At 30.1% G+C, this 15,020-nt stretch overlaps 1 protein-coding gene across 2 annotated transcripts in view; it reads right to left on the bottom strand.

Annotated features, from left to right (window-relative positions):
* dnt (tyrosine-protein kinase Dnt) overlaps positions 1–15,020 on the bottom strand; it is a 230,689-nt gene continuing 215,669 nt past the window's right edge. Inside the window, exons 3-11 of one of the 2 annotated variants that reach the window (XM_014433581.2) lie at positions 8,698–8,929; positions 7,397–7,562; positions 6,145–6,330; positions 5,892–6,007; positions 4,760–4,919; positions 4,428–4,580; positions 4,114–4,273; positions 3,882–4,018; positions 1–3,303 (exon numbers count right to left, since the gene is read on the bottom strand). In XM_014433581.2, coding sequence (XP_014289067.1) covers positions 3,192–3,303; positions 3,882–4,018; positions 4,114–4,273; positions 4,428–4,580; positions 4,760–4,919; positions 5,892–6,007; positions 6,145–6,330; positions 7,397–7,562; positions 8,698–8,929 — 1,422 coding nt within the window. In that variant the 3' untranslated portion in view covers positions 1–3,191. The remainder of the gene's footprint in view (positions 3,304–3,881; positions 4,019–4,113; positions 4,274–4,427; positions 4,581–4,759; positions 4,920–5,891; positions 6,008–6,144; positions 6,331–7,396; positions 7,563–8,697; positions 8,930–15,020) is intronic. The other variant, XM_024361242.2, reaches the window with a different exon arrangement.

Here is a 15,020-nt window from a genome sequence, read left to right as displayed (position 1 = left end):
ATACTATTAAACTATACAATATTTACAAAATGAGATCATATTGCCACAAACAACAATTAAAAGAAATATTTACACTAAATACAATAATTACATTATAACATATATAACAATATACAATAAATAACTTAACCTTTATATTTTAGCAAATTTTCTTTAGATATTTTAATTTATATAATTTGAAACCAACCAATCATATACTCAGTCTTATAGATTATACTAATACACCGCAATATTGAAAATATAGATAATTTTGTCAGGGCCATTAAATGATGATATAAAACAATGCAAAATTCATTTTGATAATTAAAAGGCATAAAACATTTTTAACACAAAATAATACAAGCAAATAGTAAAACTAATATAGACTTAAGGTATACAATGCAAGACAATTAACTAGAATTTCCATAATGATTTGAACTAAAGACAATATAAATTTTTAATTATAACAAAGATATAATTATCATTGCTTAAGATTTTATTTAAGCAAATCACATAAAAAAAAAACCAATCATCATTGTATGACCCATTTTGACAATCTCTTAATGTATAAGTAAAATTTAATTTCAAATGGATAAAAGTAAATATATATTAGTCAATTAAAAAAAAATCCTGTAAAAATAAAACAAAATAGAACATACATTAGCATCTATGAAATTTAAAATAACTTGTCTAAAGTATATAATGGCTTTTCACATGATTTTAAAGCATGATAAAAAATAACAGCAATATGAATCCATTAGCAAATATTTATTTTTGTTATAAAAGCAGTTGTGTAGTTTAGAATGATAAGATTTGATGAAATAAACAAAGAAAAATAAATTTTAAAAAGTATTGACAAAAGAAAATATAAATATAGCTAGTGAGTAAACCTACCAACCAAAGTATCACGCAACTCACATTTTAATTTAGACTTTAAAAAAATACATATTTTGACATAAATTTTATACTTTTAACATACAATTTAGTTTTAGTGACCCAAAAAATAAAAACAAGTTTTAGTATTTTAAATTTATTTTGTCAAATGTAATAAATCTACTTTTTTTTATTTTCATGATAGTTTCAACCTTGTATAAATTAAAAAGAAATTAAGGGTCCACTGCTGTTTCATAAAATCAGTGGCACTTCTACTTATTTTACTCATAAATATGATTTAAAAATTAAAAATAACATAACTAATGTCAATATCTTATGTAAAAAATATAATTGGCAACAGTGCATTTTTGGAAAAAAAAAATTCATATAAAGATGGAATACCAAATTAAACCCTCTATTATGAGTTTCCAGACAAAACAGAAGCAAAAAAAAATTCGAAAAATTGATTGATTCGATCTGTCATTTTATGCTATATAACTCTTTGATTTTTTTTTTTACATCTTAACATTTGATATTTTCTTTAGTATATCAATGCCTTGTCTGAAATGCAGCAGGTCAGAGAGCATAGTGTCATTTATAATTACTAATTGCTGGATAATTTTCAAAATTGTCACATAACAATCTGAGTATCATAAGCACCAAAACATCTGCAATTGTTCATGCTTTACATCTTTCAGGTTTTAATCTATTAGATGTCCTAAAAGACAAACTGACTTCTAATACCATTACAAAGTGTATCTAAAAATGTACCGTACTATGTTTATTTTTAAACAATATGTTCGCTTTTATAAAATTGATACAAACTTATGATACCCATTATGTGAAATTTTACTTTAACATTGAGCCTTTTAAGCTAGAACTAACATCCTATCATACAATAAAAACAGTTTACACAACCTCAATAGTTTTTAATATTTCCTAATTTCCAAATTGTTTCAGGCTAAATTTGGCACCGATAAGGAATTAGATACAATATGCATATTGAAAATATACTTCAGCTGGATGCACCAGTAATTTATAAAATAATTTTATAATATATTGCAATGATTCGGATAAATTGAAAATATATTTAACAAGTCCACTAATGACAGGGGTGGGCAAAAGTCTGCCTCTAAATCCTCGCGGCAAACGTCATGACTATAATGATGGAAAAATCCTTGTAGAGAAAAGAATTCTGGCACTGACTATGTTAATTGATCTAGTGAAGAGAAATATATTTTAGAAAATTTGAACAAAGGTGAAAAGTAATGCAAAAAGAAGTGTGAATAATTCATTTGTAAATTTAGTGAGTATATAAGTTAAATAATACACAACTGAAAAAAAAATGTAAAAATAAAAGTCAAATTACTGAAGATAAAAGAAGTTTTTTCAAAGATTGTAATTGAAACAGTTAGGCAGTAAGAAACTGCAGTTGTAATAAATAGTGATACTTGCAAGAATAATGTTGTAAGACAAACAAGACATTATGTTATCGGATTGAGATCATTTATAATACTTTAGAATTTCTCCTCATATTTTCGTTTATTTGGTCTGTATTTTTCCATCATTGTTAATCAGCTTTGCAGAGGAGTACAGTTGCCTGCCCCAGGCAAAATGCTAGATACTACGATACCAACGGACACAGAGAGTACTGTAAAATTACATAGATTCATGTCAATAACATAGATACCAGTCAATATTAACAAATACAAAAAGATTTTTTTAATTATTTACATGTTATCTATTAATTATATAATTTACAATAAATCTTAATAAATAAATAATTACATTTCTTTTTTCAGCTATCACAACAAACACTGGGAAAAAACCTCAAACATTAAAACCATATTGTCGTAAACACTCTCTTAAGGACTCTGTAGTTATAAAACATATAATGCGTACTTTCCTCTCACGTTCTATATAACACATATATTCATAAATAGCTTTATACTAAACAGATAAACATCATATTTATAAAAATTATATAATAAATCTCTTAAGTAACCTATACATTTATCACACTCATTAATATTTTAAAATTACAATAAGACACACAATTATGACTAACCATTCGTACAGTTCACAGACTCCTACAAATTATTTCTCCTGAGTATATAATTACAATAATAATGCAAGAATGACCTTGTATTGACGGCCATTCAATTTTTTTTAAGTACACATTTAAAAATTACTAAAGTCAATAAATATTAAAATAAAGTAAATCGTCTTTAATCGACACGCATTTAGATGCAGGTAAAATCAGTTATAGGAACAATAAATCAATGGCAGAGAAGTTTGGTGCTGCTTAAAATATGGAAATATGTTAAAGAGGTTTTCAATTAAACATATCTAGTCAGCTGGGCATAAAATTCTTGCAAGCAAACTTGAAGTTGAGAAAATGTTGGCCGTTCTTCCGGACTGATTGCCCAGCAATATGCCATTACAGCAAACCTTAAACAAAAATTAAGAATTATTTTTACAATTAAAATTATTTTATTAAGATAAAATTTTCCCATTCTGATACAGTGCTCATCAGATTTAGCATTATAAAATTCATCAGGCAAGGAAAGGGATTACATACTTATTAAGATAAATTGTTTTGATAAAGCATAGAACAAATATATTTCGAGCTTAAGTTCTATCGTATTCCAAATATAAAAAATCATTTTAATAAGACTGTTGTTATATTCAAGCACTATTGTGGATACAATTAGTTTATATCCCTTGTATATATGCATCATAAAATATTAAACTATGCAAAAAAGAAACTAAATCAACATCTGATTATTACTTAAGAGAAGGATTATGTAATATTACCTAAGTCATATGTAATATTATGGTAATGAGAAGGAAATGCAATAGAAATGATAGAATAATGGGGGGGAGGAGAGAGAGGGAGGTGTTTTTGGAATATATAGAAGCTACATCAAATCATGAGCTTATAAATATCAGCCAAGTTTTTGTAAAATAAACAAAAGACAATATAAAAACTACTTTCTAGCATCTAATAGTAAAAATAAAACACTCACAATTCATCTGGGCAATTTACAGGTTGAGCCAACCTGTAACCGTCCCTAAGGTATGCAGCAATTTCGAACGGATCAACTTCAACATAAGGTTGTTGGGCCAAAGTTGTCAATTCCCAAAGTAACACTCCAAAAGACCACTGAAGTAAAAATAAAGATCATTGAAAGAATACATTAAGCAATAAAACAAAAGTCATATATTTACTCAGTAAAATGTAACAAAGTGTGTACTCACAACATCTGAGAATGTAGAAAATGTTTTGTGTGTAAGGCTCTCTATTGCCAGCCATTTGACAGGCCTGTTCTCGTTATCACCGAGGCAATGGTAATCAGCAGGGAACAGATCTCTCGACAGGGCATTGTCAGTTATTTGAACCCTTAATTTATCATCAACACTGTAAAAATAAATAATTTTGATTTATTGGACTTAGCACATTCAAGTCAACAAAATAAGATTAATGGATTCTACTCAGATAAGGGAGATAAAAATTATTGGCGCACTTAATAAAGAAACAGTAAATATTCATTAATTATTTTTAAAAAACTTACACACAGTTCCTTGTGGCTAAATCTTTGTGTAGAAGCCTTTTTTTATGCAAATATTGCATCCCGGATATTATTTGTAGAGCCATATCAACAACTTCTTGAGTGGTAAGGGTATGAGCCACACCTTCAGGACATAGCTTACATTTCTGAAGAAATCTGAAAACAAACTCAGTGATGAACTACTGCACTAAAAGAATAATATAATGAAAGAAAGAAAGATCACCTAGATCTCTGATGATCAGAGCATTTGGCATTATGGAAATAATAATAATAATAATAAGATTTTGAACAATGAAAGTTCCCGCTATAATAAGACTACTAAGAATAAATGTTACCTCTTAAGGTTTGTGTATCCTTGGTGTGGATATATAAGGAAGGGTGCAGTGTGATCTTCAATAGAAACACCGAGAATAGAAAGGATGTTTTTATGACTCAAACCATACATGGCCATTCCTTCTTGTAGGAGTAGAGATATCTGAATCGATGAAGCTTGATCTGAAAAATAATAAAGTTTTCATTGATAAAAAACTTTTAACATTTGTATTAAACTTAAAATAATTAAAATGAAACTAACTTAATTGTATAAAAAAAATTATGGATTTGTTAAGTTGTTGAGGGAAAAAACTTCCATTTAGAATATTATTATCACTATTCTATATTTTTTATTGTAATGTGTTTCGGCTTTATTACATATTCATGTACTAAGATGCACTAAACAAAAGTGCATCTATTTCTTTTTGAATTATTGTCATATATACACATAAATGTTTTAAAACAATTGTTTAAATAATGTTATGTTGTAAATTTTAATTTATAAGTATATATGACAATATTTCATAATAAATAAAAACAAACAAACTATGAATCTTATTTGATAAAGAAGGGACCAACAAAATGTAAATCCAGATCTACTACAACTTTAAGTGCTCAGTAAAATTAATTTTATACAAAAAAAAGGTAAAAAAAACAAAACAAAGTGAATGCATGAATTGAAGTGGATTTATAAATAAATGTAAAAATAGTTTAGACTATTTTCTTTATAAAACATGAAAGTTCCTCTTTCTAAATGCACTTAATTTTAAAATTGCATATATGTCCAAATTTATTTACTGATAAACTGTCAACCCTGATGCTGCAAGATACTTAAACTAGATTAAAAAAAAGGTGTAAAAGCATATTGTAACCTTAATTGCAAAACCTCCTAACTATAATTTTTATCTTATGTAAAGTTATGAATGAATCTTTCTTGAATTTTATATGTTATTATCAATTGGTAGTTTTAAAATAAAAAAGTGCTTGGAAAATTCACTATTCAAAATAATTTATTGGTTTTTAAAAGTACCACCAAACTTTAAGAACTCAGAACTATACTTAACATAGAAAATGTAGGGAGGTGGTTTAGGAATTAAGGTTTTAATATTAAATAGGATAATAGAAATAATATGAACAAGATATCAATGACGTTACCAGTAACTGTTTTAACAAGAACCTCTTCTTCAAGACCATCCTCTTCAGTATAAGTTCCTCGGTATACTCTGCCGAATGTTCCTTCAAGCACAATGCTTCTTAGCCTTACTCTGCACCTGAAACATTAGAATGTTATAATATAACTCATTATTAAAATATATATATAAGAATAGGATAAATTAATTTTTTATCAGTTGAGTGAACATGGAATAACTCATAAATAATAGGAAAATTATCTATTTGATTAATTTACCTTTGAACAGTGAGCTGGGCTATCCTGTGATGTAAGTCTGCAGGGTTGGAAGGAGGTATATTAGCAGTGGTGCGATGCCTTGAGCTAGCACAGCTTCCACTGGACGAGCCGCAGCTGAGGACTGGAGCTGGGGCTAAGAATGGACCACTGCTGCTAGACCCGAGGCGAGACTCTCTCAATAATCTGCTACAACAGATAGGTGAAAATTTAGAACAGATATTAACTAATAATAACAAAAAATATAACTCATCACAGAACAAAACAATATATAATACTGAACACAAATTTTTATTTTTTTGGTGATAAAATGATTAAATATAGTCATTAATGGGTGGAAATATTTTTTTCGACAATCAGTGAGTTTCTAAGAAGCTCAAACTAGGATCAGCAACCTTCCACTCTGATGTCACATGCATTGCTCAATAAACCAAGAGAGATAATAAAACTAAACAATATAAACTTGTTCTGTATCAATCCTCATCACTCTCTCTTTTTAAATGTGAGCCCGAAAAGGCATTAACATTCATGAAAGTTATAGAAGACTTACTTTAATATTTTTTTCAATTTAAGTCTAAATCGCCATTTTCGATTAACTTCCAGTTTTTGGAACAAGTTATGCCATATTTAAAAGTTGATAAATTTGTTTAATTAATTTTAAAATGGCTGAATTATTGAAAATAGTTTGGTGACAGTAAAATTTATGAGTTACAATTTTTAGAATAATTTTTTCGCAAACTTAAAAGGTCATGCTTTTATTATCACTAAAAATATTTAATTTCAAGCTAAAATATGTTAGTATTATTATTGTTTCTGAAAAATGAGCCATTTCTTCACAAATAAACATCAAAGTCCGAAGATTAGAAATGTACATAAAAAAAAAAATTCATCTCAATATAAAAACATATTCAGAAATTGTAATTATGATTAATTTCACTCAGATACAAATCATCAAGGACCACTTTAAATTCTAGAGATGTAATTAAAATACCAAAATGGACTAAATTTGTATCTTCCAACTAAGTGTTCCTGAAGCACATATAAAACATTGAGATTGACTTATTAAACAACAAAACTATTTTATGATGTGTTTCATGAGCTAGAACTTATGTTTTCTAGGGAATATTTCAATTATAAATTATTATGTTAGTAAGAAACGTATCCTTAGCCAAACTATAGGATATACAATTTAGAAATAGTTCAACTAAAGACTTTACATGCTACTTTGATAAGTTAAAACACAAAAAATACCCACCCAGAATTATGCATTGTTTCTTTATTAGTCCTTAAATAGCATGCAAGAAGTGCTATTGCTAGAAGAGTAGCGAGTGCACAGACACAGCTGATGGCAACGTAAACAGCTGCTGGTGCTTCTGGTCTAGTCCCATCCTGTGTCACACCAGAACTGTTTTCTGATAGATCTAGAAAAATAAATAAATAAAAATATTTTTAATACAATCATAATCATCAAAAGATGTACTGTATTTTGAATATGACAGATGTTTGGGTACATTTCCAACAAACTCAAGTCAACAATATGTAACATTCAGGGAGCAAGATTAGTGAATAGAGCTGTTTTATGTTGATAGAAAATAAGTGAGTTTTTATCAGAGTGGGAACCATGGTTAAACATATGCTTCTTGGGTTATTGGAGCTTTAGACAAGTAATTTATATGAGCAGAGAATAAATCAGGCAATTTAAATAATGTGTTGATTACCTCGCCTCCTAACTAAACCATGAACTATGTGTGTTTTTTGCAAGACTGTGCTTGCAATCATAGTTTACATATAGGACTGCTGTAGATCAAGAGAAAATTATATCCCAACTGCAGGGTTTGTCGTATGCTTTGTTACTTCTAGGTCAATCAAGCACTTCTTATCTGTATCTTCTTCTTTGGTGGTTATTGGGCAGTCACAAATAGATTTATTTTTATATTTATTTAATTTCAATAAATTCCAACTACTATTAGATTGTAATATAAGACTGTAGAGCAGTGGTTCGGGAACACATATTTTGTAATGTGGATTTATTGTTAAAATTGTTTTATTATTTACTATTCCTGATGTTTAAGTATTAGTGCAAGATGAATGTGCTCAAAATTCTCAAGTAGGGTGTGGGGATGGTCCAAATTTGTTTCAATTTTTGGCAGAGAGAACTGGACCTCTATGGGTTGGGAACCATTGTAGCTGATTGTAATTTTATTAAGTTGTAATTTATTTATGTTAATTAGTACAAAAGTTAAAAGAAGAAAAGTTTTTCGTATCACTTACATAACCATTTTATATGGTTCAAAAAATATGTACAATTATAAAAATTTCATTACCTGAAAATGAGAATTAGATTTTTATTTTAAAATTAATTGTCTGTTGCTGAAATAAGATTAATTGACATTTTCAAGCAAGTTGAGAGTTAAATAATATTTATAACTATTGACATATTACTACATTGTCATAATCATTAAAAACTGGATTTATTGCAGCAAATAACAGTTTAACTAATTTTTTTTTTACATGAAATGAAATGAGCAAGGTTATTAATGTAACATCAAAATATACCTCTAAGACATATCTTCCTCCTCCTGAAGTTCAATTGAGTAACATTATTCCTTCCTAATGTCACATTGACAGAGATAACGAGATTGACTTCAGCATCATAAACTCCTGAACAAGGCAGCATTACAGACCAAGTTTGGACAGTGGTCGGTATTGTGCCAAGAGCTGATATGTTGAACTTTGCTGGAAGCATCGCCCCATCATCCTGGCTTTCGACTGCCATCGAATAGGAGACCTGAAATAATATAGAAAAAAAGTTATATGTTTGCCAGTTGCTTCAGAAATAATGATATAGTATGATATTGGAGGTAATATAATTTGAATGAGAAACAGTATTTATGGTAAATGTGAATAAATCATACATTATGAGCAATGCTTCCCCACCTTCCGTAGTTAGAAAGCAAAATAGAATCTTATTTTGAACAATTTTTTGCTTATTTTATGTATATGCATTATTTTATGTCTTTCCCATGCTAGAACCTCAGCTATTAATGTAGTTTCATTATTACTTCAAATTATTATTTTCGAAACTTATCTAAAGTGGGTCCAGAAAAGAATGCGATCAAACAGTAACACAATAGACTGTGACAACAAAAGAGCGATACAACACTGATATTTCCTTCAACAAGATTGATGATGCAGAGAACCTCCCGGAAGGGGGTTGGGCCCCGCTATTGCTTCACAACTACGATAAATCGATATAATTATGTAAATGTGAAAATGATGGTTCTGTTTAAGTTATTATACCTCGATGGAATAGCTTTATAGTAAGCACTTATATCATCGGAGCAATGCCAAAGTGGCGTATCTGAAAATTTCTAAAAGAACTGTGTTTGAATTACGATTGCAGACTTAAGTAGTTGCTAATTTTTATTGTTGATATTCGTCAATTGATCATTTAGTATTTTTAGTTAGTTATGTCACACATTCAGTTTGGTCTGTTTGGCATGATGAAGAGATTTGAAAACTATAAAATGTAATAAAATTCAAGACAGCAAAATTTGCAAATACGCCATTTTGATTTCGAACCGACATTCACTGCTTCTCATATTTAAGGTAGTAATTTATAATTTTGTATTTATAAAAAAAATAGACACATAATTAACTATTTAATAATAGCTTATAAAATGAAATGTACTATGTATTAACCGACTAAATATAAAAATAGTAAGGAGAGATTTAGAAATAAACGATAATAAAAATAACAAATCTAGATGTTGAAATATCAATAGCAGAAATTTTCCAAACGAACTCCGTTAGCAATCCAATTCTCTGTTATTTCTCGGTGTAACGCCGGGCAACAATTCGTTAAACCAGAGGTCTTACGATAACCGGACATATTTATGGGTTATCTGTCAGGTGGAGAGCACCAATGAAATTAATTATTTGTTGTTTAAAATAAAATTTAATAAAAAAAAAAAAAAAAAAAAATGACAATAGCTTCACTACCTCCACAGATCCTGAACTTTACGACGCTAGGCCTGATAGTGCTACTGTACTTCCACGACGGCAAATATTATCATGGTGGTAACTGTCACACTGCTTACACTATGGCAGTTGCTGTGAAAGTATCTGTCATGGATGTAATGTATCACTGTGCACATGGAATTTAACGTGAACTATATTCAAAGACCAATTGTTATTTGAAACTGTTCAATAATTTTTATGGAGTATTCATTTCACAGTAAAATTCTTTCGTAACGGTTATGCATTAATTTTAAAAATAAAAAATATGCAGTAACATTCATTGAAAACAATTAATACCAGTCAGGACTCTTGCATTAAGCTATCTCTAGCAGGGGCGAATCCGGGAGTTATCTATAGGGACGCAAAAAAACAAAAGCAAAACTTTATAAGACTTTATATTTGGCTTAACTTCTAATGTGTCCTAATGTTTTTCAGCTAAGGCCAATGAAGATAGGAATACTAGTGTTATACGATAAATTCAAATCATTCCAGTCTTTTAAGAAAAACTACTAGGAAAAAAAAGAAAACAGAGAATTTTCCACGCTTGAGTGAGATCTGAACCCGAATATGTTGTTTTAATTTTGAAAATAGAGAAAAAAAATTTAAAATGCAATTTATGATTATAACACATATATTACGGCTAAAAAATTATTAAAGCATACAACAAAAATCAAACAGAATGAAAATAAAGCTACTAAACCATGAGAAAATGTTCACTCGACTATGATTAACAACTGAAAATGAATTATAAAATAAGAACTTTTTGCCTGTTGAATCAAATATAGTTATGCTAGAAATTACTTCTTTTATTTTTTAAGCAGATGGGAATGAAGATAAAGCTCTCTTTTACTCCAATTTATGTGAAATTTCTCCTTACATTGCAACACTGTTAATCATATGGCTGATAAAGCGTTGAGGTTATAGACAATCAACTGCGTTCAACTATGTACATACAGATCTTTTGTAAATAAATTTTTTAAGGTATAAGAATTTAATATATCCTCCATATAAAGAAAGGGTTTTAAATAACAAAAGAACCTTTATCAGCCATACGATTACAGTTAGCAATGCGAGGGAAGATTTCCCACAAAGTAAGGAAAAAGAGAGTTTAATCAACAAAAATACCATCCCAAAGGTTTAGAGAATTTCAATTGAATTTGAGCTACTGTTGAGACCAGTCTGTGCCTGATTCAGTGCCATTGTTGATTATAGGAAATCATCAGGACAAGAGTACAAGAGAACAAATAATCGATGACCATCCCCTGACTAATATTTCAGAGGCAGTGAATAAATGATTATCAAAGGCTATCAATCAGGAACGAGAAGATATCCGCCATCATCGCTGTCGTTAACCTCCCCTTCAAGGTTAACCAATCATCTCCTTGTCTCGTTAACCTTATACTTAATTGCCACTTTCCGGCCAATTTCTTTTTTCTTTTCTCGAAAAATATTAAAGTCGATAATTGTTTGTTTGCATTTGTCGTTTTTTGCTAACTACATAACTGCCGAAAAGACTTAATGATAAGACCGGGGCCGTGATGGATCGACCGGAGAGGTGTAATAAAGAAAAACCGGTTCCACCGCGGGAGCCTTCTCGTCCGCTATGTTCACGTCGCTGAGGATATAATAACAAGGAGGTAGGGGGCTCCTTCACCGAACCAATAAACAATCAGAATTATAATTTGACTATACGATATAGTACAGGAAGATTTAACAAAACAAAGCTTAAATCCCTCAATCAGTAAACAAAAAAAACAATAATAACAAAACGATATACAATATAAAATAACCTAAATGCAAACCAGAAACACATCTCAGATCAATGGTCCAATCCAAAAAATGCCTAGAGATTAACTAGAGCACGTCACTCCAAGATAACTAACTACATCAAAACTATGTGTTAATATCTCTTCATGTAATATAATGTCTTTAGCTGGTGGGTTATTATTGGGTATTTATGTGAGATGTACCGTAGAATGAGGTAAATTATAGATACCGAAACATTTGAATTTGGTAAGAATATACAGGATAAGAGCTTCTACAGGCAGACCAGTGAAATAGGTTTTTTTTTTTTTTAATGTAATATTACTTAAATAATTTTTCAAAAAATAAATGAGAATGTTAAAGAATGTCCAGGAAATAAAATTAACAACAAATTGAAATAAAATGGGGGGTGGGAAGAGAAATGAATGAAATAGAGAAAATAATTCAGCAAATTTGGCTACAATACTATGGTGTATGTTTTGACTAATAATTTAAGAACAGGAGTTTAGAGTAAAACTATCGAGAAGAATTATGAACGATTTTTTTATTCAGTAATTAATTCTATAATTTTTACTTTTCAGCTTCAGACCAGCATTACTATCAATATTTTTGGTAGAGTATATGGGGGCCTTTCAGTTGACGAAATGATAAACTCTATAATAATCAGTCTATGTGTTTTCAATATTGATGATTTTATGAGGGTCGATGTTATATATTATAGGAGGCACTGGAAAACAAAAACCTACCTAGTTACATGTGGTTAATGATTATTGTTTTTTGTGTTTGTGAGTCAATGACTTGTTTAAAACAATATATATATTGTTTATTAATCAAAATAAATCCATTTAAAGTAGACTGTTATATTATCATTTCTGGGTGCTTAGTAATGACTGTCGGATAACATGTAATCAACACTTGCTTGTATAACCCGAATGAAAGTATAGACTAAGATAGGGAAAATACATCACAGTAGGCTTATTAGGCTTGAAAATGAGATATTCAGTTTTTCACATAGTCACCGTTTACTCTTTTAGTCCAACTTGTAATGTTTACTCATTCTTCCACTGTAATGTTTCCGACTTTTCTCGCATCCAGGACGTTTCGGCTTCCTTTACACCATCATCCGAGGAGTAATAATTAACTTGAGATCTCTCTGGAGTAAAGAAAGAAATGAAAATTGCAATATGCATAATTAGGGGTTTAAGGAGGGTATGGAAACAGTTTAAACACCCAAGTTTCGTTGAGCCTTTGCTGCTACATGCAGGGTGTGAGGACGACCGTTATCATGTTGCAGGATTACTGGTGCTATGCTGCCTCCAATACGACGTACTCGAAGCTGGAAGTGCTTCTGATTCAAATCGTCGTTTAGTTTGCGTTGTATATAAATCAACACAAAACTAACTTTATATTCGGATTTAGAATCGCCAAAAGCCCTTTATACAAACCTCCTATAGAAATGAAAAAAAAAATTAAATTTTTTTGACTTGCCTGGAAGAGTTTACACATTTATACAACTTAAAAGGTTTAGCACTAGTGTAAACCTTAGCCAAATTCAACACCCCCTTCTTTTTGGTGATAAAAACAGATTCTAGGTTTGCTAGAAGACAATAAAAAGTTCTTTAACACATATTTATTGAAACGGTCCGATTCATGGCATTCGGTACATTATTAAGTCCTTTTGATAATGTAAAACTTTGAATTATATGAGTTCAGTACTCTAGGTGGAATGAAAGGTTTTCTTGATCTTTGTGCCATAAAACTAGTATTATATATCGCGAATTTACGGAAAATCTTTACGTGATGGTAAAAAATGAAGTTTACTATCGGTTTTAGCAAAACAAAAATTATAAAATCCAGCCGAGATTATTCAAATCGTATTTCAAAAAGTTAAATTTTGTAGAAATGAGTCATTTATATTGATATTAATGTAAGAATTTAAATCTCAACAGAAAGCACGGAACTGGAGTATATTTGAAGCCTTTGGTGCCAGACTTAATCAAATGCCTCGACGACATCTATTGTCTGTACCGGGAGTCGAGAGAATTCGAGTAAACAGAAAGTTTACGTGATGAGGGTGTGCGCTTCTCTGTAAGGCATTTAAGCTCAGGAAAAGACAGCGAAAAGAGAGTTTCAAAGAGAGAGAACAACCCGCAATTCACGATGTTTACCCAATATCTCACGAATCGTAAAATGGATTATAGCATAAAGTTATAAAAAATATATATATTAAATTTATTAATCATTTAGAGAGTAAGTACCTTTTTTAATAATAAATAATGAAGAACTAGAGCTCACGCTATATAGTATTTATGTTCACGTTCCCAACTTCTCGAAAGAAGATCGATTTTAACTCTAAACAAACATTTATAAATCGATTATCGAAAGTTGGCAGAGGCTGGGCCTTGTTAACGGGCCCCCTCCCCCCTCTCCTGTCCAAACAGACAGACATAATTTATGAGCCGAAGAGAGGATATGGGACTCCAGTAGCACTTAAGTCAACAACACAACGGAGCGTTATTTCCGATGATCTGTTGTTTGTTGTTTAGCTTCGGCAGCTGCTTCCTTTTGTTAGGTCCGAGTGTTGTTTCAGGTAAACATAAGAACGCTGCTACAGGACAAAACATCCTAAGAAGGAATTCAGGAGCTGTTTAGTTAATATGAATGGAGGAATATTCCGGAGCAATGTCCTGTGTCATCATCCGGCGCCTTTTATCTACAGGATATCTTGATCGCTCCCAAGATATAAGCCACTAAGGAAGACATCACGAATCGCACTGAGTTATAGAATTTTCGGGATTTTTTGTTTAATATTATTTATTTATTGATATTTACAGCTATTTAAAAAAATGTACAAGTAAATATGATGTGAATTAAATTACAATGGTATGATAGTCTTATGGAGAATCTACCCATTAATAAAATTCCATTAACATTTCTAGATTATAGGATCTCGAGGCCATCTTTTTTTCAGGCGCTTTGGAGGATTGATTATCAGGTAAAAAAATTAATTATTATTAAATTAAACACTTTTCTAGCGGGCCCGCCCCCCTGAGGGATGAGGGGGAGAGAGAGAGAGAGAGAGAGAGAGAGAGAGA

The sequence above is a fragment of the Halyomorpha halys genome, unplaced genomic scaffold (assembly GCF_000696795.3).
Source record: "Halyomorpha halys isolate HHAL.00 unplaced genomic scaffold, Hhal_1.1 Scaffold1226.1, whole genome shotgun sequence".
NCBI classification, from domain to species: Eukaryota; Metazoa; Arthropoda; class Insecta; order Hemiptera; family Pentatomidae; genus Halyomorpha; species Halyomorpha halys.
The sequence above is the reverse complement of the archived record's forward strand: the minus strand, read 5'-3'. Positions and strand labels throughout refer to the sequence as shown.